This window comes from Saimiri boliviensis, chromosome 2, assembly GCF_048565385.1.
Source record: "Saimiri boliviensis isolate mSaiBol1 chromosome 2, mSaiBol1.pri, whole genome shotgun sequence".
Taxonomy (NCBI): Eukaryota; Metazoa; Chordata; class Mammalia; order Primates; family Cebidae; genus Saimiri; species Saimiri boliviensis.
The window spans coordinates 102,930,292-102,957,915 of record NC_133450.1 but is presented as its reverse complement, the minus strand read 5'-3'; the positions used below and the strand labels follow the sequence as shown (position 1 = coordinate 102,957,915).

The window sequence follows — 27,624 nt, the reverse complement described above, 5'->3', positions numbered from 1 at the left end:
TTTTATTTACATATTTCAGCTATAACCTCTTTAAAAATGACTGCTAAGTATATGTATCAAGTTTTCTTTGGATGAGTGATAATTGAATAATTAAAAATTAAATATATTTTGAAAATTATTTGAAACTTGACTAGAGAGTTACTGCTTACCACAACCTTGAACTGAAAGTAGCAACATTTTACTTTAAAATTTCAGAGCATCTTCTTTATGACGAGTGTGTGTTTTTTTTTTCACTGCACAGAAATGTCCTTATTCTGAGTGTTATACTAAATTGTTTTGTGATTATTAAAGTAATAAATAGTACATAAACATGAAAATATAAAGATGAAAATGTGAACAACTATGAAATAAAAATTTGATTCTCTGACAGGCATTTCTAAAATCTTCATATGCATTGTGTAATTTATTTCTTACACTGTAAACGATATATTAATATTAGTCTGAATTTATTTTTGCAAAGGTAAGAGAGGGCACTTGCCTCAGTTCACATAAGCTCTTGAGAGGTAGTTATGAGATACAGACGGATTTATCTGACCTCAGAGTCCAACTTCTGGGTCTCTTCCTTGTCTTAGGAATTACAATTAAAAAAATTATGTGTCTTATTTTCCAGCCTTTCTTGTACATGCTATGCCATTATCTCTCTTGAAAAAAAGTACCCTCCTCTGCATATATGAGGAGAAAATGGGTTGTTTTATTACCATTTTTGGCTCATCCCAATGGCTCATGCACCTCCGTGCTGTTCCTAACATCACTGTAGCCTGGGTCTTCCTATGTGGTGGCTGTCCTAAGCCGTATTGCCAATACAAGGCAGTCCTTTATGAAGAAGGGAATTAAATAATAGCAATAATAGTAAAAACAAAATCTTATAACTTGTAGTTGCTATATAATAGAGTAAATGTTGCTGCATTTTGTGCTGTTTAATATAAAACCTAACCCCCAGCTCTGCTTAAAATTAAGGAAGTCCCTGTAAAACCTACCTTATCTGTTCTCCCCCACATTCTCAGCAAAATTCCCAGGCATCTCAAGCCTCCTGTTTTTCTTGTTGACCAGCTGCAAGGTCACAGGGCAGGATAATACCCAAAGAATGTACAATGCAGTTTCTCAAAATGCTGTTTTTGAAATGTAACATACATCACAAGACATGTTACAAATTTTTTTTTTCCCCCTGGCTTCTGTAAACCTGTTAGCTGCTATGTCATCCTGGATATATAAAAAGTACCCCATTTTCTTTCTCCTTTGCTCAGCTTTGGGATACTAATCTGTTGAGCCAGTGGCCACCTTAATAAAATCCTCCTGTTTCACCCATTGGTCTCACTGGTCTGCTGAATATTCTGCAACAGAGGCACTCCCTTCCCTCTGCGAGTGCCTGGGAAGATGAAATGGATATGAGGCAGCCACATTCCTCTTTTCTGTTTGATTCCTTCACTCCCATGCTACCACTAATAAAGAATGGAAATGCATGTTAAGTTTTACTGAGAAGCTGGAGATAATTGAAGTACTACTTTTAAAACTGCTAAGTATGACTGTTTCCTTACTGTAATGTCAAGTCACAGGAAGGTTAAATCCCTCTGAGAGCCATTTTCTTGTGGATTCATCTCAGTTTCTAGCCATGCTGCTCTACCCGTAGGCTTTTCTTCCTCTTAAAGAGGACCTTTTTCCTTAAAACTCTGTTTGAGTCTCTACCCCTTCCCACTTGGGGAATTCCTACCTTTTACCCACAGTGATGTGGCCATATGATTTGGTCTCTTTTCCCAATTGATGCCTGATGACTAGGTTATCTAGGAGATCCCGTATGTACCTGAGAGTAGGTACCCTAAGCGTTACTTAGTGTAAATCACATTATAGGAAACTTCAGGAGGACAGGTCACGCTAGACTTTTGCATTTCAAGTACAAGAGTTTTAGAGTTTGGCATGCTAATCCCTAGTTGAGCGAGTGCTATTGTTTTAATAATGCACTCAAAGTGGATGTGTTGGAAACTTAATCCCCAGTACAATTTTGTTGAGAAGTGGGGACCTTGAAATGTCATTAGAGTTCTACCCTTATGAATGAATTAAAGCTGTTATTGCAAAAGTGGGTTTGTTATCACCACGGTGGATTCCTGATGAAAAGATGAGTTCCCCGCAACCCACCCCACCACCACCGCACACTCTCTTGCTCTTTTGTCTTCCTCCATTTGTTTTGTGATTATTAAAGTGATAAATAAATCTTCATTCCTTATGAATTAACTAGTCCTACATACTCTGTTAGAGCAATAGTAAACAGACTAAGACAGCCCCCAAGCGCGCTTCCTACTTGTATGAGATGCAAACATATCTCTTCACTTCTTGGAGTCTTTGAGTAAGCACTGAATAAAACGTAGACAATCACATATACCTCCCACAGATAAGCATTAAATCTTAGAAACAGCACCATGTAACTCCATTCAACGTTTTTCTTCACTTGTGAAGAATTTTTATTAGGAGTGGCCAGACTAGAATTACTGTGAGCAATAAGGAGTATAAAGATTTGGAACAAGGAGGAACTACTTATGCCTAAATTCTTCTCTAGAACATGATACGGTTAACAATAGAACTTCATCATCTACCATCTAATTAGAGAAATAGGAAATAAAGGATAATGATGCCATAGTAATTCTTTGGGAATAAATTATTTCTAATGACTTCTCTTTTTTTGTAATGTTCTCTGAATGATTGCTGGTATTGGCTTTTATTTCAAGAAACATGTTTCATATAAAAATATATTTTACAATTCCTAGTTTCAGGTGATTATTAAAATAAATATTTAATTTTATTTAACTGTTTTGGAAATAAGATAAATTTCTATTGACACCAATGAAGAAAAATGATTTCATGAGTGAATATAAATAGATAGGAAGTTGTTATAAAAAGCAGGGGAAATAATTATCATTTTTATCAAGGAAAAAGCCCTGTTACATCATGTTCACGAGACTCTTAGAGTGTTAAAAAAAAACAAGATAGCCATATTAAAATAAATGAAAAACAGGTGAAATTGATTAAATTGTATTATTTTAATGATCTCTTTCTTATATCCAAAATTACTCAAAATATTATTCCAAATGTAATCGATGGAAAATTATTATATCTACATTGGCTTATATAACAAGTTTTCAAAATCCAGTGTATATTTTACAGTTAAAGCATATATCAGTTTGGACTAACACACTGGGACACAGGGTTCAGGTAGAGTTGGTAGAGGCTGACAGGGATGAAGAAGACATTCAGGATCTATGCTGTCCAATACAGCAGTCCTTAGCCACATGAAACTGTGAGCATTTGAGATGTGTTTAGTTCCAGTTGCTAATGGCTATCGAGATACGGCCATATCAATTATATTTTGAAATGTCTTTTGGACAGAAGAGGCATATTTTGAAACCATAAAATTAATTTTACTCATTTATTTTAGCTCATTTTAAGATGGCTACTAGAAGATTTTAAAACTTGAAGTTTAAAATTACTTTTGTGGCTCATATTATATTTCTGTTGGACAATGCTGCTCTATATTTTTTTTTTCTAGAGTTGACCTTATAGAAAACCTCTTACCTTGAAAAACAGCTTATACATATTGAAAAACTTGTGTCTTAACAATGACAAATGTTTTCTCCCTCTATATTTACTCAGCCTTATTCATAGAATGCAGAAATGCTTATTTCTTAGCTTGTAAGTCAAATATAGGCACCAACTGGTCTTGGAAGTCTCAGTAGCTGGGGGAATCAGTTAATAGGATCAGACAAAAGCCTCCCAATAAATGTGACTCTAAAACAGTTCACACAACACAAATATTTTTTAGGAAAATTAAAAATGTACTCTTAAAAATGTTTTGTTTTCCAATAGTTTTAAAATGTATTTGTCTATCTACTTTGTTTCTTAAAGACTGATGATTCAGTTTTACTTTTAAAACCAGTAGACGTACTAAGTCATGCTGCAGACACATGGTCACATGGTCACGACTATAAACTTCAACTATTTATTTTTTCAACTCACTAAAGTGGTGCAACAAAACTGTTTTTGAGCACCTAGCTAAAATGAATTTTATAAAGCCTACCTGTCTTCATCTGTGACATATCATTTAAACTGTTTTCATATTTGAAGGTCTTTTCTTCAGTTTAAGACATACTTTTCATAACCTTAAATAACTTTAACTATGACTAAAGTTAATGTAACGGTTTGATTGTTGAATTTCTGCTTTTATTTGACTAGATTGAGTGCTGTCATTCCTTTTGAATACTAAATAACTAATTTGCTAAACATGTTTTATTCATTTCATTTCAGTTAGTGTTTCATAAATACAATTAGATAATAATTGAGATACAATTACATCAGTAAACAGAAACTTTATGTAAGGTATCAATAAACATACCTTTATAGCCACAAAGTACTTCTACTTGTTTTTAGACCTTAATTCCTATAGTAATATTTCTCAATGAGAGAGATACCAGTACTTGCAGCAGAACAATTCATCATTTTGTTGGACTTTCTTACACATTGAAGGACTGTTAGCTTCTCTGGTTTCTACTCATTAAATGACAGTAGCAAGTATCCAATCACTCTCCCTTTCATTCAGGAAGACAACTGCAAACCCCTATAACACCACCATACATTTCCCAATACCAGCTGGCCAGTACCATTCCAGTAAACAACCTTCCATAAAATCTTTGTCACCATTTCTCTTGCAGTCTTTAATCTATAGTTTACCTGGTAAAATACTACTAATCATCATAAAATACTATGCCTTACTCTGAAATACTATGAAAATGCTGTGAAAAACTGTCTTTCGCTTTATCTACGTTTATTGCACACTGGCTTGGTGCCAGGCACTCTTGTAAGTGCTTTACCTGCAATAACTTGTTTATCCCTCACAGCAGTGCTGTAACTTACGACTATTTTCCTTGTTTGATAGAAAAGAAAACTGGAGGCAAAAGATTCAAGTAATTCGTCCAATGTAACCAACTAGAAAGTACCAGGGCCTCAGTTAAGTCAGGAAATCTGGATCCAGAGTCAGATTTTAAACACCCTCTTTTACTTATATATTCTTAAAATTAAGAAGAATTAAGAAAGAAAAGTCTGAGCCCTATTACCTTTCTTTAAGAAAGGTAATTTCTACTAGAAATTTTACTTATACATACTCTTTAATATGGGGATCATATATCATGTTAACTTTTAATGTTACAAAACAGAGTGTAAAGCACAAAATTGATAAAAATGCCTCATTTCTAAAAATCAGATTCAAATATTTGTTACATTGTCCCTATTTCTCCATTCTAAATTCTGTACCAAGTCCCACTTCTGTGTTCTGTGTTTTTGGTAGGGGTAACACACTATAACATGTTCTAAATGTCTCTTTCCATATAATGTGGAAGAAAAAAGATCACTTTTTTTTTTTTTTTTTTTTTTTTTTTTTTTTTTTAAGACGGAGTTTCACTCTTGTTGCCCAGGCTGGAGTGCAATGGCGCGATCTCGGCTCACCGCAACCTGCGCCTCCTGGGTTCAGGCAATTCTGCTGCCTCAGCCTCCTGAGTAGCTGGGATTACAGGCACGCGCCACCATGCCCAGCTAATTTTTTTGTATTTTTAGTACAGACGGGGTTTCACCATGTTGACCAGGATGGTCTCGATCTCTTGACCTCGTGATCCACCCGCCTCGGCCTCCCAAAGTGCTGGGATTACAGGCTTGAGCCACCGCGCCTGGCCTAAAAAGATCACTTTTTAAAGTTGCCATCCACAGTCAATGCAAAAATTACAGTCAGTGTAAAAATTGCAAGCCATTTTCTTATGTATTTGTTTTTTCTTTTCATTGTTTTACATTGTAACAAAAGGGTCTTTCCATATACTCAGCTATCGCTAAAGTATAGTGTAATTTCAAATGACCTAGAACAGAACCTAATATATAATTGTGTATGAAAGATAACTGCAGTTTGTGTTTTGTTAGGCAAATTTACTAAGCTTACATTTAAATCAAATGCATTGACTTACGTTGTAAAATACACCTCATTTGAATTTTGTAAAGCAAAACAGTTCTTTCGATATATGCATGGATTTAAAAATCTATATCCATGAGGCTGGGCACAGTGGCTTACACCTGGTAAACTCAGCACTTTGGAAGGCCAAGGCAGGTGGATAACCTGAGGTCAGGAGTTCAAGACCAGTCTGACCAACATGATGAAACCCATTCTCTATTAAAAATGCAAAAATTAGCCAGGCCTGGTATGGGAAGATGCCTGTAATCCTAGCTACTTGGGAGGCTGAGGTAGGAGAATTGCTTGAACCTGGGAGGTGGAGGTTGCAGTGAGCCAAGATTTTGCCACTGCACTCCAGCTTGGGTGACAAAGTGAGGGTCTGTCTCAAAAAAATAAATAACATAAAATTGTTACCTGGTTTTTTGGAGTGTTGGTGAGGCACAGCTCCTCCCAGAGAATGTTGTAGGTTCTTGGTCCCCACCCTCTTAAGGATAAGAGAAGGGACCACTGCAGGTGCGTGCAGTAAGCTCATAAAAGTAAATATCGGACCCAAGAAGTGTTGCAGAAAGGTGATTTTATTTAGGTAGAGAAAAGAGAAGAAAAGGAGAAGAGAAAGACTCCCACGGAGAGTGTGGAAGGGGATTCCAGAGGGGAACCCAAGAGGGGAAAGACAGCTCCCATTACGTGAGACGGGATCCCAGAGAGCTGGAAATCCTGTGTAGGGGAAGGAGCAGGGGAATTTATCCTGGGAGAAATTCCCACCTTCCCAACTTCTTCTGGCCAATGAAAGGAGTTTCTTTAAACTTCCGCTGGTGTGATTGTCTCTTAGTTTCTTCCCATACCCTGCAAAATTCAAATATAAACCGTTAAATTTCCGGTATGGAGAGAGACGGGAGCGCGCATGGCGCTGGGAAATTCTTGCCCTTAAAACTATGCCCCCTTGTGGATCCAGTAAGAGAATACATTCCTTCAAAATCTGTATTCATGAATTTACTCTCTGCATCAATGGAATCAAAATTAGGATGTTTCTACCTAAGTAAGAGCAGTAACTGTGTACAAAGTGGCCCTATAAACCAGACAGTGATAAGAATCTAAGTAAATGACACAGTTTCTTTATTTTTCAGGAAACAATTATGAAATTATTTATTTGATCTACATAGCTGCTATTTTGTTAGTTGCATTGCATCATATCTACATGAACTATCATGTGAGAACTTTTCTTTGCAATTTACATATGGAAGAATTTCCTTTATCCTCAGGTGATTGTACAATTCTTCCTCTTTGTTAATAAGAGTGATGTAATTTAACAAATTCTTTTTACCCAGGCTGCAAAGAAGCACTGGACAAAATACAAATTGTTCAAAGCGACCATGTTTATCTTAGCTACATATGCATTTGCTAGTATAGTCCATTTTAAAGTCACTTCAAAACATTTTTAGAAAAACACACAAGTTCAATAATACGTATTTACAGGGACCCAGCAGGATTTCTTAGCAAAAAGAAAGAGAAAGGGGGAAAGTGTGTGTTTTTGTGGCAGGAGGGCGGGGGTGCGGTTGGAGAGAAGGGAGAGAGAAAGAAGGGAGGGAGAAAGGAAGGAAGGAAGGAAGGCTGGATGAATGGACCTTCCAAAAATGTTAACGTCACTAAAATTTGTTGAGGTACCTTTTACATATGTGAAAAAACCTAATACATTAACTATGTCTTCTCCACCAATGTGTCTAACCAATCTGTTCCTTGGCCCATTAACAGAGAAGAGGTCCTCTAGAAATGTGCTCATCCAGTGTTAATGAAGAAAAGCAGCTGATTTGCTCTTAACTGAAGGGAAAGTAATTATCATTTAGTTCAGTGAATCAGCTAGTGTTACTCCCCACCTTCACCTCTATCTGCAACAAATCAAAATGTAATGCATGTTAAAGGCAACAGCAACACATTTGTTTTTGAATATCATATTGTTGAATCAAGTTCACTTTTAATATCTTCCTGTGAAATGACAGACTATGTCTTCTGGAATGATTTATAAGAATGATTAAGTCTCTATTGAAAAATCTCCCCAATGTTTAAATTACTGTCAACATTGAAATGACAGAAGAGCAGGTTCTGACACTACTTAAAAAATAAGTAAATGTGTGAGTCTAAAAAGATATTTAAAGTATTTCCACATTTAAAATACTTGCGTTGTTCTTTTCTTTCACTTGTTTCAAAAGGTAGTTAGACTCTATTCCTCACAAATATTATATTCATAATAACAATGATTTTTGTAGCCAGTTAAAATACATGATCATACTAAAACAAATTTTCAACTTGAATGTGACATTGCAGTAAAAACTCAATGCTCAGTTAAGCAGAAAATCTAATTAACCATACTTCTTATTTCTACAGAATCCCACTTATTTTCACTTTTAATATTAAATGAATTTCATTATATTCTTTCTAGCAACTGCAGATAACTATAATAGTTTTTTTCAGTTTAAGAAATAATTTTCTAAATGTTTAATTAGTCTGATTTGTGCTAGATTCATATGAAATTAAATAGTTTTTCATATAATTATGGTTTTAAATTTTCAAACATGTTTATGAGGGTATGTCCTCTGACCATCCATACTTTTCCATAAACCTCACAGTAGATGAGATAACACTGTTCCACACTTTCATAAAACCAGTTAACATTTCTCATGTTTAAATTTACTTGTTCCATGATAGCTATTATCCATACACTCTGAACTTCTTAAGGGGAAGAACTATGTCTTTCAATTTACCTACCAGATCTCCAAGCCTATTATAGTACATGGTACATAGTGGCTGTTAAGAACTATTTACTGAAAAATTGAATTAAATCTGTTTAATGCTTGAATTAATAAATGAAACTCTATTTTAAAAGCAGTGAATTTAAACTTTATTATTAAAGACGTAATAGGAATAGATTGCTTCTGGATGAACTTCTTTTTTTTTTTTTTTTTTTCACGTTTAAGATTTTATTCAGATTTGATTTGCATTCCAAAAGAAATTATAAAATGTATTCACTTGTTTATAAAAAAAAAAAAAGAGGGGCCACAAAATTTTAATTCAAATTATAAAACATAATTAATTAATTTTCAGATTAAAAGTGGGCTAGTTGCTTGGAGTAACAAACTTTTAAATCAGCATTTTCCACCTCCACACCAAGGATAACCATCTAATTAATGATCAGCTGTGCTGTAATAGGATAGCACTGAGACTTGAGTAAACATCAAAACTGAAGCACTCTTCTAAGCCCAGACCAGGAGCTTTTTTATGCCTTCTCATAGTGGCGAACAGCAACCACATCACCAAAAGTAAGGGTCATAACCATTTTGCCATCCTTAATTTATCTTACAAAATTTGTTTCTTTGCCATCCCATTTCTGTACGTGAACAAGTTTGTCTCCATCCAGGCTAACAACAGACTTACAGTTTCTATCATCCGCAGTGGTTTCATCAAACTCTTCTCCCAGGTGGAAACTAATCTCCGTGTTCTTGAATGTGCTGAGAGTCCTGATGACCACTTTGTCTCCTTCCTGACTGATAATTACCGTTGGTTTGGTCACATTTCCCACCTGCCTAGTGGCAAAGCCCACACCTAGAGCCTTCATGTACTCATCAAAGTTCTGACTGTCGGTCAGTTTCCAGGTAGCACAGAAAGCCTCCACCATCCTTGCCCTTTCCCGTCTTTAGAGACAAGAGCGAGGATCTTCTCGTCTAATTGCCACTGCAGTTCAGAAGACCCTTTACCTGGATGAACTTCTTAAACAGTTAGATAATGTTGTTATTTGCTAGGGAAGACATCTAGGTAAAATATCACATTGAAAATGAGGCTTTTTTTTTTTTTTTTTTTTTTTTTTTTTTTTTTTTTTTGAGACGGAGTTTCGCTCTTGTTACCCAGGCTGGAGTGCAATGGCGCAATCTCGGCTCACCGCAACCTCCGCCTCCTGGGCTCAGGCAATTCTCCTGCCTCAGCCTCCTGAGTAGCTGGGATTACAGGCACGCGCCACCACGCCCAGCTAGTTTTTTGTATTTTTAGTAGAGACGGGGTTTCACCATGTTGACCAGGATGGTCTCCATCTCTGGACCTTGTGATCCACCCGGAAAATGAGGCATATTTTGAAGTCCGTGTATGATCTGGTACTGGAGTTTAAGTAAATTGTATTTATAATATAATTTTAGCAATATATTTAATTACTCCGCTAGTTACTAAAGCCTAGTCCTTTGATATTACTGTTAGGAGTTTTATATTTTCATATGTCACAGACATGAAACTACTAGAATAAACAACAGTGTGACAGGATTTCAAGATTTTGCGTTTCTAGTATTCCTGGGAGCTTTTTTTTTTTTTTTTTTTTTTTTTTTTTTTTTAAGACGGAGTTTCGCTCTCGTTACCCAGGCTGGAGTGCAATGGCGCGATCTCGGCTCACCGCAACCTCCACCTCCTGGGTTCAGGCAATTCTCCTGCCTCAGCCTCCTGAGTAGCTGGGATTACAGGCACGCGCCACCATGCCCAGCTAATTTTTTTGTATTTTTAGTAGAGACGGGGTTTCACCATGTTGACCAGGTTGGTCTCGATCTCTCGACCTTGTGATCCACCCGCCTCGGCCTCCCAAAGTTCTGGGATTACAGCTGGGAGCTTTTTAATTCCCTTGCATGTACTTGTGAATTTTCTGAAGACTTTGTTTGTATTGTTAGAGAATTCATGGAGTGTTGCTTCACCAGCCAGAAACCTCTGTGACCAGTGGTAGCTTTGTCCAAGTTTTGCTCAGGCCCACTTGGCCCACTTGGCCCACTTGGCCCACTTGGCGCAGTAGACTGCACTTGGTTCATGCTACTGGTCTGAATCCCATGGCTGCCAAGAATGAGTGGAGCAGTGAAAGGTTTATGAGCGAGTGAATATGGGGCTTGCTGACTGTGGTGGAGTGGGCAGCTCCAAAAACCAGCATGGGTGGCAGCTTTTTGCAAGGCTGTAGCTGTACTAGGTGTCCCACAAGCAGCTTACATACCTGGCAACAGGGAACAGAGTGGCACCCAGAAGCTTGGAGATGCCAGAAACCACGGAACCCCAAAGAGAGTGTCACAGACTTGGCTTGGGGAGCTCCTAGGTGTAGGCTCCCCAGGGGGCCACAACTCTTCTCTCCTTGTTGCCCACAATGTGGTAAGCAAGGGCAGGGGCACATTTCAGCCTTGTTTGTGTTACGGCTCTTTCAGCCCTGCCATTTGGTGGGTCCTTCTTGTCCCTCATCCAAGAACAATCAGGTGTGCAGACAGGTGGGGGTGAGCAAGGTGGACAGGAGTTTTATTGAGAGTTAAGACAGCTCAGAAGAGATCACAGTGGGTAGCTCCTCTCTGCAGCCAGGGCGTCCTGATGAACATTCAGGTTCTCAGCAGAGAAGAGACCCTGGAGTGGGTAGCTCCTCTCCAGAGTTGGTCACGCTATCATCTCAGCAGTTGCAGAGAGGAGACTGGAGGTGAGTAGCTTCTCTGCAGCTGGCCATCTCATCTCTCTCAGTCTGGTTGAGTTCAGGGTTTTTATGGACATAAGAGGGTAGAAAGTTTATGATGATGGTCCATGGGCAGCCATAGGTGGGCCCAGAAAAAGCACCGTAAGTTTCTGCTCTAATCTGTGGGGTCAGTAGTTTGGCCCTCAGGCATCAGGCCTTCCTGGGCTTGAAAGTGGGGCTTCAGTAGGGACCTGCCTCTTTATACCCAGGAACTTGTCTGCTTCCTGCTGCTGTTCATGGCACCCATGATGTTTCTTCTTGGCCAGCCGCTTGTGCTTATTGGTACTGAAATTCCAGAGGGGACCAAGACAGCAGGGGGCTGGCATCTCAGCGCTGGCCTGAACGTGCACACACTCAACCAGGTTGTGACAGTGCCCTGGCTCAGACTCAACTTTACTTCCAGATCAGGGTGAGACCTAGGAGCAGGAAGAGGCCAGGGAGTAGGAGCAGGCATTTCTGAGCCTGTGGGGGAAATGGGGGTATTCCTGGACCTCCAAGAGTACAGAGATGCCTGGAAGCAGCTGTGGCCAGGAGGGTGGGGCTCCTGCCTGCTCCCAGCCCCCCAAGAGCACAGGGAGCCTAGATGAACCTAAGGATCATGAAGCTCCGACCATACCAACTCAGAAGGGGTCAGGGCTTCTGCCTGTCCCACAGCTCCTGCAACAGCTAGTGTCATGGCAGTGGCAACTCTAGATGGGCCACAGCTCCCATCGGTATTGCAGATGATTCGGATTAAAAAAATCACCTAACAAGTGGAAGCAGAGCAAGATGACTGAATAAAAGACCCAGTTGTTCTCCCAGAAGGAACATAAAATTGAACAACGATTCACATAAGAAAGCACCTTTGTAAGAACCAAAAATCAGGTAAGCAATTACAGAACCCGATTTTAATACCATGTGAAAGGAAGCAGCACTGAAGAAGATAAGACAATCTTGGGTTGCTGACACAACTCCCCTATGCTTTCCCAGTGGTTGCCTGGTGTGGAGGGAGAATCTGTTTACACCGGGAAAAGAAAGCACAGTGATTGTGGGAATTGGCACTGTAAATCCATGCTACTGTGTTACGGCAGAAAGCAGCGCAGAACATAATTCAGCCAGTCCCACATAGGGAGCACAAAGAGGTGATTCCTCTCTGATCTACATGCTCTTATTGTGTATTGGTCTGCATGATCCCTCCAGTCCCATAGAAGGAGCATGTAGACCAGAGGGGAATCACCCATTTCAGTGGTTAGAATCTGATTTCTGCTATTCTGGCTAGCTTCACTACTGTGGTATAAAGCACTTTGGGTTTCTAAATAAACTTGAAAGGCATTCTAGGCCACAACAATTGTAATTCCTGCGTAAGCCCTGGTGCTGTGCTGGACTCAGGGCAAATGGACTTGGGGTACATACTACCTATTGAGACACCAGCTAGGGTGACCAGGGGAGTAATGCTCATGTTACCTTTTCCCCAGCCCAAGACAGTGCAGTCCCCAGCTCCAGGAAAGAGCTCTTCCTTCTACTTGAGGAGAGGTGAAGGAAGAGAAAGGAAGACTTTGCCTTACAACTTGGGTACTGGCTCAGCCACAGGAGAACAGAGCACTAGACAGAGACTTGAGGCCCTAGCCCGGATTCCAGGCCCTAGCTCTCTTTAATACACACTCTGGGCCAGAAGGGAATCTGCTGCCTTCAAGGGAATGAGCCAGTCCCGGCAGGCAGGATTCTTCACCTGCGGACTAAAGAGTACTTGGCTGCTTTGTGTCGATTCTGCTTGGAGCTGTTGAATAAACAATAATGGTCTCAGGCAGCTCTCACTGTAGGTCTTGGGTGAGACCTAGAGATACACTGGCTTTAGGTGTGATCCAGGGAATTTCCATCTGTGATGTCCATAAAGAGAGAGGCCTTCTACTAAAGGAAAGGAGAGGGAAGAGTAAAGCAGATTTTGTCTTGCAGCTTGGGCACCAGCTAAGCCACGATGGGATAAAGCAACAAGTAGGCTCCTGGGGTCCCCACTTCCAGGCCTTAGCTCATAGGTGTCACTTCTGGACCCAGTTCAGGCCAAAGGGAAGATGACCGCCCTGAAGGGTGAGTTCCTGGCCTGGAAGCATTCACAGCAAGTTGAAGGAAGAGCCTGGGGTGTTAAGTGAACATCAGCCATGGCGAGGCACTAATCTCTGTGGGCCTAGGGCAGAGGTAGCCACAGGAAGAGACTCCTGCTATGAGACAAAAGAGAGAAGAGTGGGAAAGACTTTGTCCTGTGGCTTGGGTGCCAGCTTAGCTGTAGTAGAATAGATGCTAAGATTCCTGCCTCCTGGCCCTGGCTCCTGGAAGGCATTACAGGGCCTGCCCTGGGCCAGTGGGGAGATTGCCTCTCATAAAAGTAAGATACAAACCTGGAAGTTTGCCATATGCTGACTGAAGAGTTCTTGGGCTTGGAATAAAGTAAGTGTTAGCCAGGCAGTGGTCACCATGAGCCTTGGGCAAAGCACAGTGCTGTGATGGTTTTAGGTCTGAGCCACCACAGTCCCAATGGTGGGGCCACAGAAGTGCTTGTGTCACCCTTCCCCCTGCTCTAGGCAGGTCAGCATAGACAGAAAGAGAGCCTGCTTGCTTGGGGGAAAGTAAGGGAAGAGAGCAAGCATCTCTAGCCAGTAATCAATTGAATTCTTCTGCATCTTTCCCAAGACCACCAAGCAGTACCTCTACAAGTTAGCAAAAGTCACAGGATTACAGGACTTGGGGTGCCTCCTAATGCACATGTGGCTGCAGTTACCAAAGATTTAGACTACAGAACTCATTGCCCTTTGCATACTTGGAAAACAGTCCTGAGAAGAATGGATACAAAGCAGCCAAGATTCTGAAGACTACATTAAATACTTAATTCTTTAATGTCCGACATTGACAAACATCTACCAGTATCAAGAATATCCACGAAAACTTGACCTTCACCAATGAATTAAATAATGCACAAGTGGCCAATTCTAGAGTGACTTTTCAAATATGTGAATTTTCAGATGGAGGTTTCAAAATAACTGTTTTGATGAAGCTCAGTGAAATTCAAGGTAACACAGAGAAGGAGTTCAGAATCCTCTTGGATAAAGCTACTAATGATTGAAATAATTAAAAAGAAGTAGAAATTCTGGAGATGAATAATGCAATTGACACCAAGAACACATAGATTCTATCAATGGAAGAAAGAATTAGTGAACTTGAAGAAAGACTATTTGAAAATATACAGTCAAAGCAGACAAAAGAAAAAAGAATAAAAAAGAACAAAGCATGTCTGGAAGACCAATAAAATACCTTAAAAAGGACAAACCTAAGAGGCACTGGCACTAAAGAGGATGTAGAGAGAGACTGGGGTAGAAAAGGTATTCTAAGGGATGATAGAATTGTTCAAACCTAGAGAATGATACTAATATTCAGGTTCAGGAGGATTACAGAACACAACCAGACCTACCCCCTCAACGGACAACGTTGACAGGATTTTGCTGTGTCCCCATCCAAATCTCATCTTGAATTGTAATTCCCATAATCTCCACATCTCGTGGGAGGGACCTGTTGGAAGGTAATGAAATCATAAGGGCAGTTACCCCCATCCTGCTGTTCATGTGATAGTGAGTTCTCATGAGATCTGTTGTTTTTATAAATGGGCTTTTCCCTCTTTGGCTCATTCTTCTTGCTGCCACCATGTGAAAAAGCATGTGTTTACTTCCCCTTCTGCTATGAATGTATATTTACTGAGGCCTCTCCAGCCATGCTGAATTGTGAGTGAATTAAACCTCTTCCCTTTATAAATTACCCAGACTTGGGTATGTCTTTATTAGCGGCATGAGAATGAACTAACACAGTGAATTGGTACGAGGAGTGAGGTGCTGCTGCTGTAAAGATATCCACAAATGTGGAAGCAACTTTGCAACTAGGTAACAGGCAGTAGTTGGAATGGTTTGGATGGCTCAGAAGAATATAGGCAAACGTAGGAAAGTTTGGAACTTCCTAGAGACTTGTTAAATGTCTTTGACCAAAATGCTGATAATGATATGAACAATGAAATTCAGGCTGTGGTGGTCTCAGATGGAGATGAGGAACTTGTTGGGAACTGGAGTAAATGTCACTCCTGCTATGCACAGAGCCTGGTGGCATTTTGCTGCAGCCCTAGGGATCTGTGGATCTTTAAATGAGAGAGAGATGATTTAGGGTCTCTAGCAGAAGGAATTTCTAAGCAGCAAAGCATTCAAGAGGTGGCAGAGCATGAAAGATTAGAAAATTTGCAGCCTGACAATGCAATAGAAAATAAAAAATTATTTTTTGGGGAAAAAATTCAAGCCTACTGCAGAAACTTGCATAAGTAACAAGGGGCTGAATGTTAATCACCAACACAATGAGGGAAATGCAATCAGGGCAGTTCAGAGACTTTTGCAGCAGCCCCTCTCATCACAGGCTGGGAGTTCTGAAAGAAGAATAGTTTCCTGGTCTGGATCCAGGACTTCCCTGCGGTGTGCAGCTTAAGGACTTGGTGCCCTGCATCCCAGCCATGGCTAAAAAGGGTCAACATACAGCTTGGACTCTGGCTTTGGAGGGTAGAAGACCCAAGCCTTGGCATTTTTCATGTGGTGATGAGTCTGTGGGTGCACAGAAGTCAAGAATTGAGGTTTGGGAACCTCCACCTACATTTCAGAGAATGTATGGAAATGCCTGGATGTTCAGGCAAAAGTTTCCTGCAGGAGTGGTACCCTCATGGAGAACCACTGCCAGGGCAGCATGGAAGAGAAATGTGGAGTTGGAGCCCCCATACAGAGTCCTCACTGGGACATTACCTAGTGGAGCTGAGAGAAGAGAGCCATTATTCTCCAGACCCCAGAATGGTAGATCCATCAACAGCTTGCACTGTGCACCTGGAAGAGCTGTAGGTACTAAATGCCAGCCAGTGAAAGCAGCCAGGAGCGGGGCTGTACCCTGCAGAGCCACAGGTGAAGCTTCTCAAGGCCATGGGAGCCCACCCTTTGCATCAGCAAAATCTGGATGTGAGACATGGAGTCAAAGGAGATCATTTGGAACTTTAAAGTTTAATGACTGTTTTATTGGATTTTGGACTTGATGGGATCTGTAGCCCCTGCTTGCTTTGGCCAACTTCTCCCATTTGGAATGGGTGTATTTACACAATTCCTATACCCCTACTGTATCTAGTAAGTAAATAATTTGCTTTTGATTTTATAGGCTCATGGAAGGAAGGGACCTGCCTTGTCTCAGATGATATGTTGGGCTTAGATTTTGGGTTAATGCTGGAATGAGTTAAGACTTTGGAGGACTGTTGGGAAGGCATGATGGTGTTTCAAAATGTGAGGGCATGAGATTTGGCAGAGGCCCAGTGTGGAATTACATTGTTTCTCTGTATACCCACCCAAATCTCATCGTGCATTGTAGCTCCCATAAACCCCGTGTGTTATGGGAGGGACCTAGTGGGAGTTAATTGAATCATGGGGGTGGTTACCCGCATGCCATTGTTCTTGTGATACTGAGTGAGCTCTCATGAGATCTCATGGTTTTATAAGGGGCTTTCCCCGCTTTTGCTAATTCTTTTCTCTGTTTTCGCTATGTGAAGAAAGATACTTTTGCTTTCCCTTCTGCCATGTTTGTAAGTTTTCTGAGGCCTCCCCAGCCATGCTGAACTATTAGTCAATGAAATCTCTTTCCTTTATAGATTACCCAGTCTTGGGTATGTCTTTGTTAGCAGCGTGAGAACAGAGTAATACATAACTCAAGGCATTTAATAATGCAACTGTCAAAGATCGAAGATGATGAAGAGATCCTAAAAGCCTCAAGATAAAAGAAACAAATAGCATACAACATACAAAGGAGCCCCAGTACATCAGGCAATACACGTTTCTTTAGAAACATTACACACCAGGAGAGAATGACATGGTACATTTAAAGTGCAGAAGTGGAAAAAAAAAAAAAACTTTTATAATAGTATAGTACATCCAGCAAAAAATCTCCTTCGCATGTGAAGGAGAAATAATGTCTTTCATAGATAAAACCTGAGGATTTCATCAACATCACACCTGTCATACAGGAAATGCTAAGGGGAGTTCTTTTAATTTGAAAGGAAAAAGCATCATAAGCAATAAGACTCATCTCCAGATCCCAAACTAACTGGTAATAGTAAGGACACAGACAAATATAAAAGAAAATTATGTTGATAAAGACACTACTTTGAAAATTGCAGTTCATGTCATACGGAGTTCAGTTGCCTTTAGGAAAGGTTTTCTCGATCTTATATTTTAATTGAATTTTTCTTCATATACAGTTTAATATTTGAAGTTAAATTTTAGTTAAATTGTTATACATTTTTGATTGATTATAATTTAAAATGTGTAATGCTAGGATTTAATGCAATTTAATGCAATTAGAATTAAATGCATTCCATTCTGTATTTTAAAAAATGGACAAATGTAAGAGAACAAAACAACCAAGAAAAAACAAAGCAAGCAGTAACAGACTAAACATGTTTTGAATTAGCGTAGGTGCTGTGGGCTGCTGATGAAACTTTGTCGCTGATTTTGACCACTTTTGTACCTGTCTCATTTTACAGAATTGCTACACAAGTAAATTATTTCTGATGAGGTTAGTCTTGTATTTTTGGACTGTTTGGAACCTCGTAGCTTAAATTCATACCGAAGGCGTTAGGAAATAGGTTCTTCAAAAGAAACATACTGTCAACATTAAGTATATTATAATGTGAAAGACTTTTAGCAATTTGGAGCAAAGGCACTATAAAAATGCAAAGTACATTATTAATAATTTGTATTTGCTACAGTGCCTTTCTCTGGGGATCTTGTGAAGAACTTTGTTAAACTTCATAAATATATTCATTTTCATAGATAGTGGAAGCTGTAGTCTAACCCATTAGCGTGTCACATTTAATTAATGTGCAACTAGATTTGCACGTCAAGAACCAGGACAAATAACTCTCTACAGAGTGATAATTTAACAGCAGTGTCATGACACTTCTCAGTAGAAAAAGAGATTCAGCATTATTTTATAATGCCACCTCCAGATTCATTGTGCTTATACTTGGCTCATCTTTCTCATTATAATTTGGGCAAATTTAGGCCACTGTCAGGGTTTCATAATTTCCAGGGACTGGATACCAGAGAAATATCCTTGGAGCTGGAATTTATAGAGATGATTTTATCGTTTCTTCTTTTTTCTTTCTCTAACAATCTCTCAATGTTTACAGATCTGAATTTCAGGGCACACTTAGAAACTACCCTCCCGGTCTGAACCTCAATTTTCTTCTTTGGTTTTGCCCCTGGGTTAGGTATCCGTAAACCCCTGTCCCAGTGCTGACTTTGTTATTGGGGGAGTAAGCATGAGGAGGAGGGAGGGAGAACAGTGTAATGGGTTTGAAATACTACCTGTCCTATAGGAAGGATAGTTGTAAAAATTAGGTGGGTAAAGCACTTAGAAGATTCTTGACATATTGCAGCCCTAGAAAATGCCAACTCTTACTGTCATTAATATGGTCTGCTTTACAGGCACATTCAGTGTTGAGGACTGTACATTTATTTTTTCAAGCACCTTTAAGATGATTTTAGATGACATTTATTTATTGTTAGTCTTCAGCAAACTTTATAATTCTCACCTTTCTTTAACTTTCTAATCTTGTAATATTCTTGCCATGGTTTCATAACAGAATTCTGTTAGCATCATGAAATGACTTTCGTGTCTTCCCAATTTTCTCTTTTTGGGAAAAAAATTATGTAAGACGACATTAGCACTTTCTTGGATGTTTAGAAGAATTGACTGTTGAAGCCATCTACTCGTGAATTTTATTTATGGGAACATTTCTGTTTCTGGATTCTATGTATATCATTGTCACAGTGATTTTAATATTTTCTGTTTCTTCTTGTCTCTACTTGGTTAACATATTTTTACTAGTTACTCTTTCATCCAATTTTTGAAATTTAAAAGCCTAAAGTTATTCATAATATCCCCTTACTAGCTTTTGAATCCTCCTTTTTTTAAATCCTGCTATTGCATATTTGTGCCTTTTGTTATGTGATCCTACTCTTATAAGGGCTTATCAATGTTTTTTTCAAAGAATAATTTGTCCTATTGTTCTTTCATTTTATGATTGTTTTTAATTTATTAATTTTTTAATGCTATTTAATATCATTTTTCTACTTTTTCAAAAAAATTGCTTTAAACTTTGGGCTCTTTTGAGGTCAATGCTAGTTCATCCTTATTTCTATTTTATAAATTCAAATCTATAAAATACACTATCTAGAAGTGTCTTAGCCAATCTGAAAGTGATTGGTGGTTTCTAGATGTTGTGATTGTTACTAACTTTTAGCTGAATTCCAGTATGGTTAGTTTAAATTGTCTGTAAAAATTAAAACCAATGAAATTTGTTTATATTTGCCATATGACCCCAATTTGTTAATTTACAAATGCCTCATATGCCATTGGAAAAAAAAATGGTACATTTTGCCATTGGATGAAATATTCTACATAAAGGAATGAAACGTATTTGTTAGGGTATTATTCACATTTTATACATTCTTACTGATTTTTGATCTGTTATAATGTTTACTGAAAGAGGCATACTATGCTCTTCCACTGTTATGTAATTTTTGTCTATTTCTCCTTGCTAGCTCTGTATATTTTTGTATTATATAATTTGACGATTTACTTTTAGAGGTATCAAATTTAATATTGTTGTATCTTCTTCATAGATTGACTTTTTGACATTATAAAATGGCATCTTAGTTGGGCTCAGGGGCTCATGCCTATAATCCTAGCATTTTGGGAGGCCAAGGAAGGCGGATCATGAGGTCAGGAGTTGAAGACCAACCTGGCCAAAGTGGTGAAACCCTGTCTCTACTAAATACAAAAATTAGCCTGGCATGGTGGCATATGCCTGTAATCTCAGCTACTCAGGAGGCTGATACAGGAGAAACACTTGAACCCAGAGGCAGAGGTTGCAATGAGCCAAGATTGTGCCACTGTACTCTAGCCTGGGCAGCAGAGCAAGACTCTGTCTCAAAAAAACAAAACAAAACACCTCATCTTTACATCTGATAATATTTCTTTGATTTCTTTCTAGTTTGTATGATATAATAGCTATATGAGCTTTTACAGATTAATTTTTTCAGAGTATATTTCTATTTGCTTACATCCAACTCTTCTGGCTTCTCAATTTTTGTTTGTTTTTTCAGCAAAAGACTTATATTTAACCCACTTATATATTGGAATCTCAATATATTTAGTCCACTTATATTTAATGCAATTACTATTTTGTTTTAAATTTATAATTTTGTTGTCTATTTTCTCATTGTTGTCTATCTTTATTATCTTTTCTTATTTCTTTTGTATTTTTTTAATTTCAATTTTCAAATTTATTGTAGAACTTATGCTTATTACATCTTTTTGTGATTGTTGTTATAATGCGCATTCTTAACTTACAGAGTCTCCTGTTAATTACTTGTCTTGATATCTTACCAGGTAATGAAGAACTTTAACACTATTTACCTCATTAATCCTTTCAAATTTATGAACCACTCATACATTAAAAGTTTAATTTTATGTATATTTCAAACCTGACGTGATATAATTACAATTGTTGTTAATAAAGACAATGTGTATTTATATTTTAAAAATAATACCCTTTTCCTAATGACTTGTGGATTCATTTTCTTTTCACTTGAAAAACACCCTTTAGTATCCCCTTAAGTTTGAATCCATAGTGGCTATTATTTAATTATTTTCTTAAATAAAAAAGATCCCTTTCACCATCATTCTTGAATATATTTTCTCTGAGAATTTTATTTTAGTATGACAACTATACTTCTTTGAAAATAACATTTAACTGTCATATATATATGGTACTGCACTTTAGTTTCTGGGGTACACGTGCAGATCATGAAGGATTATTTTATAGGTACATACATGGCAATGTGTTTTGCTGCCTCCGTACCCCTGTCGTCTATATATGGCATTTCTCCCCATGTTGTCTCTCCCCAACCTCCCTACCCCCTGGTGTCCCTCTCTTATTCCCCCCCAAAAAGAACCCAGCATGTGGTGTTCCCCTCAATGTGTCCATGTGTTCTCATTGTTCAACACCCGCCCATGAGTGAGAACATGTGGTGTTTGATTTTCTGTTCTGTGTCAGTTTGCTGAGAATTATGGTTTCCAGATTGATCCATATCTCTACAAAGGACACTGACTCATTGTTTTTTATGGTTGTATAGTATTCCGTGGTGTATATGTGCCACATTTTCTTGTCCAGTCTATCATCAATGAGCATTTGGGTTGGTTCCAGGTATTTGCTATTGTAAACAGTGCTGCAGTGAACATATGTGTGCATATGTCTTTATAAGAGAATGGTTTATAATCCTTTGGTTATATACTGAGTAATGGGATTGCTGGGTCAAATGGAATTTCTATTGCTAGGTCCTTGAAGAATTGCCACACTGTTTCCTCAATGGTAGAACTAATTTATACCCCCACGAACAGTGGAAAAGTGTTCCTATTTCTCCACATCCTCTCCAGCATCTGTTTACAGATTTTTTTAATGATCAACATTCTAACTGGTGTGAGATGTTATCTCAATGTGGTTTTGATTTGCATTTCTCTAATGACCAGTGATGATGAGCATTTTTTCATATGTTTGTTGATCATATAAATGTCTTTTGAAAAGTGTCTGTTCGTATCCTTCACCCACTTTTGAATGGGTTTGTTTGTTTTTTTCTTGTAAATCTGTTTTAGTTCTTTATAGAATCTAGATATGAGCCCTTTGTCAGATTGGTAGATTGCAGATTTTTTTATTCTTTTAGCTGCCAGTTCACTCTAATGATTATTTCTTTTGCTGTAGAGAAGCTCTGAAGTTTAACTAGATCCCGTTTGTCTATTTTGGCTTTCATTGCCAATGCTTTTGGTGTTTTAGTCATAAAGTCCTTGCCTATGCCTATGACCTGAATGGTTTTAACTAGATTTTCTTCTAAGGTGTTTATGGTTCTGGGTCTTATGTTTAAGTCTTTAATCCATCTGGAGTTAATTTTAGTTTAAAGTCTCAGGAAGGGGTCCAGTTTCTGTTTCCTGCACATGGCTAGCCAGTTTTCCCAACATCATTTATTAAACAGGGAATCCTTTCTCCATTGTTTGTTTTTGTCCAGTTTGTGGTTGTTGATGTGTGGCATTGCCTCCAAGGCCTCTGTTCTGCTCCATTGGTCTGTATCTCTCTTTTGGTACCAGTACCATGCTAGTTTGATTACTGCAACCTTGTAGTATAGTTCATTGCCAGGTAACGTGATGCCTCCAGCTTTGTTGTTTTTTGCTTAGTATTTTCTTGGCTATGTGGGCTCTCTTTTGGTTCCATATGGAGTTTAAGATGGTTTTTTCAGTTCTGTGAAGAGGGTCTTAGGTAGCTTGATGAGGATAACCTTGAATCTGTAAATTACTTTGGGCAGTATGGCCATTTTCATGATACTGATTCTTCCTAACCATGAGCATGGAATGTTTTTCCATCTGTTTGTGTCTGCTCTTACTTCCTTGAGCAGTGGTTTGCAGTTCTCCTTGAAGAGGTCCTTTACATCCCTTGTTAGTTGTATTTCTAGGTATTTTATTCTCTTTGTAGCAATTGTGAATGGCAGTTCCTTCTTGATTTGGCTGTCTTTAAGTCTGTTATTGGTGTATAGGAATGCTTGTGATTTCTGCACATTGATTTTTTATCCTGAGACTTTGCTGAAGTTGCTTATAAATTCCAGGAGATTTTGGGCTGAGATAATGGGGTCTTCTAGATATACAATCATGCCATCTGCAAAGAGAGGCAATTTGACTTACTCCTTCCCTATTTGAATACCCTTCATTTCTTTTTCTTGCCTGATTGCTCTGTCTAGAACTTGCAATACTACATTGAATAGGAGTGGTGAGAGAGGGCATCCTTTGCCAGATTTCAAAGGGAATTCTTCCAGTTTTTGCCCATTCAGTATTATATTGGCTGTGGATTTGTTGTAAGTAGCTTTTATTGTTTTGAGATACAGTCAATCGATACCTAGTTCATTGAGAGCTTTTAGCATAAAGGGCTGTTGAATTTTTTGGAAGGTCTTCTCTGCATCGTTTAATCATTTGTTTTTTGTGGTGTTTTTTTCATGTTTGTGGGCCACATAAATGTCTTCTTTTGAAAAGTGTCTGTTCATGTCTTTGACCCACTTTTTGTTGTGCTTTTTTTTTTTTTTTTTTTTTTTTTGGTAAATCTGTTTTAGTTCTTTGTAGATTTTGGGTATTAGCCCTTTGTCAGGTAGATTGAAAAAAAAATTCCCATTCTTTTGGTTGCCAGCTCAATCTAATGATTGTTTTGGCTGTTCAGAAGCTCTTAATTATATCCCATTTGTCCATTTTGGCTTTTGTTGTCATTGCTTTTGATGTTTTAGTTATGAAGTCCTCACCTATGCCTGTGTCCTTAATGGCATTGCCTAGGTTTTTTTCTAGGGTTTTTATGATGTTAGGTCTTATATTTAAATCTTTAATACAACTGGAGTTAATTTTTATATAAGCTGTAAGGAAGGGGTTCAGTTCCAGCTTTGTTCTTCTTGCTTAGGATTGTCTTGGCTATGTGGTCTCTTTTTTGGTTCCATAAGAAGTTTAAGGTGGTTTTATCCAGTTCTGTGAAGAAGGTCAATTGTAGTTTGATGGGGATAGCATTGAATCTACAAAATACTTGGGGCAGTATGGTCATTTTCATGATACTGATTATTCCTAACCATGAGCATAGAATGATTTTCTGTTTGTGTCCTCTCTTGCTTCCTTGAGCAGTGGTTTGTACTTCTCCTTGAAGAGGTCCTTCACATCCCTTGTTGTATTTCTAGGGATTTTATTCTCTTTGCAGCAATTGTGAATGGGAGTTCACTCATGATTTGGCTCTCTGTCTCTTATTGGTGTATAGGAATGCTTGTAATTTTTGCATATTAATTTTGTATCCTGAAACTTGGCTGAAGTTGCTTATCAGTGTAAGGAAATTTTGGGCTGAGAAGATGGGGTCTTCAAAATAGACATTCATTTCACTATGATCTTACTGAATTATTTTTGTTGAGGAATCTGTCAATACAATTGTTGATCTTTTGAAGGTAATCTGCCCATTTTTTCTGGCTGCTTTCAAGGTTTTTTTGTTTTGTTTTGTTTTGTTTTTAGCAGTTTTACCTTGTTTAATGAGTATTTCAAAAGCACTGATACCCTATAAGTGATTCAGTTACCTTTTCTGAAAGTGGCAGACACTGTTAGAGAACCAAATTTTAGGGTCCCCTCTACAAATTTTCTTCCTTAAGATTTTGTTCTCTTAATAAATAAAAAACTTTTTAATTAATAAAATATCTCTCTTGTCTCTAAGATGATTTCATATAATAGTTCTTGTATTACTACAGATACTTTTAAAAAGTGTTTTTAGTGGGAGGATTGCTTAAAATTAACCTGTCAAAACTTGAGGTAGAAGTATTTGGATAAATTTTAAATAAATAATACTGAACAAAAGAAAGAGAAATTAGAATCCCTTATTCCATTTATAAAAATTTCCAGAAGGCATAAATATTTGTTATAAAATTATAAAGAAAAGCAGGAAATTCATATCACAAATGTGTTAATGACAATAGCTTCTGCAATGAAAAAATATTAAATTTCAGATGTGATAGAATTATTGTGCATTGGTAAGTTTTATGTCTTGAACTGAGGTGGAACACACCTTTATTTGTTACAAAAAGAAGTTAACCAAAGAAGTAGAAGAACTCTACAGTAAAGACTCTGAATATTGATAAGAAAAATTGAAAAAGACTCTAAAAAAAGATATTCCATATTTATAAATGAGAAGAATTAATACTGTTCAAATGCCCATACTATTCAAAGCAACTTACAGTTTCAAAGCAATACCTATCAAAATATCAATGATATTATTCCCAGAAATAGAAAAAAAACTAACATGAAATTTGCATGGAACCATAAAAGACTAAAACCATATCAATTCTGAGCAGCAAGAACAAAGCTACAGGCATCACATTACCTGACTTCAAAATATACTGTAGCTATAATAATGAAAACAGCATGATACTGGAATGAAAACAGATCACTAGAACAGAATATGGAAACTATAAATAAATCTACATATTTAAAACCAGTTAATTTGACAAAGGCAGTGATAATATGTTGGGGAAAGCACAGTCTCTTCAACAAATGGTACAGGGAAAACTGGATAACTGTATACCATAGAATGAAGCTAGACCTCTCTCTCTCATTGTATAAAATTAAATAAAAATGGATTAAATATTTAAATCCAAGATCTGAAACTACAAAACTACCAGAAAAATTTGAGGAAAATACTGTCAGACATTGGTCTTAGCAAATATTTTTGTGGATGAGACCCCAAAAGCACAGGCAATGAAAGAAACATAGACAAATTGGATAATATAGAATTTAAAAGCTTTAGCATGGCAAAGCAAATAATAAATAGAGTGAAGAGACACCATGCAGAGTGAAAGAAAACACTTACAAATCAATCAACTGACAAGAGATTAATAACCAGAATATGCAAGGACCTGAAATCACTCAACAGCAAAAAATAACTGAGTAGAAAATGAACAAATGAGGCTGGGCGCGGTGGCTCAAGCCTGTAATCCCAGCACGTTGAGAGGCTGAGGTGGGTGGATCACGAGGTCGAGAGATTGAGACCATCCTGGTCAACATGGTGAAACCCCGTCTCTACTAAAAATACAAAACATTAGCTGGGCATGGTGGTGTATGCCTGTAATCCCAGCTACTCAGGAGGCTGAGGCAGGAGAATTGCCTGAGCCCAGGAGGCGGAGGTTGCAGTGAGCCGAGATCGCGCCATTGCACTCCAGCCTGGATAACAAGAGCGAAACTCCGTCTCAAAAAAAAAAAAAAAAAAAAAAGAAAAGAAAAAGAAAATGAACAAATGATCTAAATAGACATTTTACAAAAGGAGACATACACATGGCCAACAGGTCTGTGAAAAAATGTTCAACATCTCTTTTGTGATTAAAAAACATGATGCAATTAAAAACCATGATGATATATAAACTCACCCAAATTAAAATGGCTATTTTAAAAAAGAAAAATATATTAAATGTGGACAAGGATGTGGAGAAAGGGGAATCCTCCATTAGTGTTGATGAAAGTGTAAATTAGTGTAAATACTATGGAGAAGAGTAGGGAGGTTTGTCAAAAAACTAAAAGCAGGATTGCCATATGATCCAGCAATCCCACTGCTGCGTGTATGTCCAAAAGAAAGAAAATTGATATATCTAAGTGGCATCTGCACTGCTGTGTTTATGGCAGTTTATTTGCAGTAGTCAAAATATAAACGCAACATAAGTGAATTTAGTGAGTGAATGGATAAACAAAACGTTGTATAAATACACAATGGAATGATATTCAGCCACAAAAAAGAGTAAAATTCTGTCATTTGCAGCAACATGGATGGATCAGGGGGACATTACATTAAGTAAAATAAGCCAGGTAGAGAAAGAGAAATCGCACATGTTCTCACATGTGGAATCTAAAAAAGTCAATCTTATAAAGGTAGATAGTAGAATGATGGTTACTAGAAGCTGGAAAGGGAAGGAAAGAAGAGGGAAGGATGAAGAAAGAAAGAGAAAGGAATACAAAAATACAGTTAGATAGAAGAAACAAATTCTGTTGTTCAGTAGCACAGTAGGGGAACTTTATGTTTACAAAAATTCATTGTGTATTTCAAAGTTGCTGGAAAAGAAGTTTTGGAATTTTACCAACACACATAATAAATATTTAAGGTGGTAGATATCTTAATTATCTTATTTTGATCATTATACATTTTACACATGTACCAAAGTATCATATATATACCATAAATATGTACACATATGTATCAATCAATTTTAAAATTTGTCACAAATTATGACAACTGAACTATGTATCTTTATATTTAGCGATGGAAACAGAGCATCAAACAAAAACCACACATATAATTTGTTATAGTTATTTTTTTAATTGTATGTTATGCCATATAATTACATAAAATTAAAAAGCTCAGTTTAGCTTAAGTATATATATAATTCGTCCTTATTTCATATTTTAATTTAAAAATATTTAGCATTTCAACTATTTGTCTAACTTTATTATATTT

At 37.7% G+C, this 27,624-nt stretch overlaps 1 protein-coding gene and 1 long non-coding RNA gene across 6 annotated transcripts in view; one reads left to right on the top strand and one right to left on the bottom strand.

Moving 5' to 3' along the window:
- Positions 1–27,624, top strand: part of LOC141583629 (uncharacterized) — a 766,076-nt gene that overhangs the window by 234,969 nt on the left and 503,483 nt on the right. The window lies entirely within an intron of this gene.
- On the bottom strand, positions 9,005–9,714 carry LOC120363962 (fatty acid-binding protein, brain). Its single transcript, XM_039469104.2, has one exon. It carries the CDS (start codon positions 9,639–9,641, stop codon positions 9,318–9,320), a length of 324 nt encoding a protein of 107 aa, XP_039325038.2. The 5' UTR covers positions 9,642–9,714; the 3' UTR covers positions 9,005–9,317.

Excerpts from the sequence above, each read along its gene's own strand:
- LOC120363962 (XM_039469104.2), bottom strand. The coding sequence starts at position 9,641 with ATGGTGGAGGCTTTCTGTGCTACCTGGAAACTGACCGACAGTCAGAAC.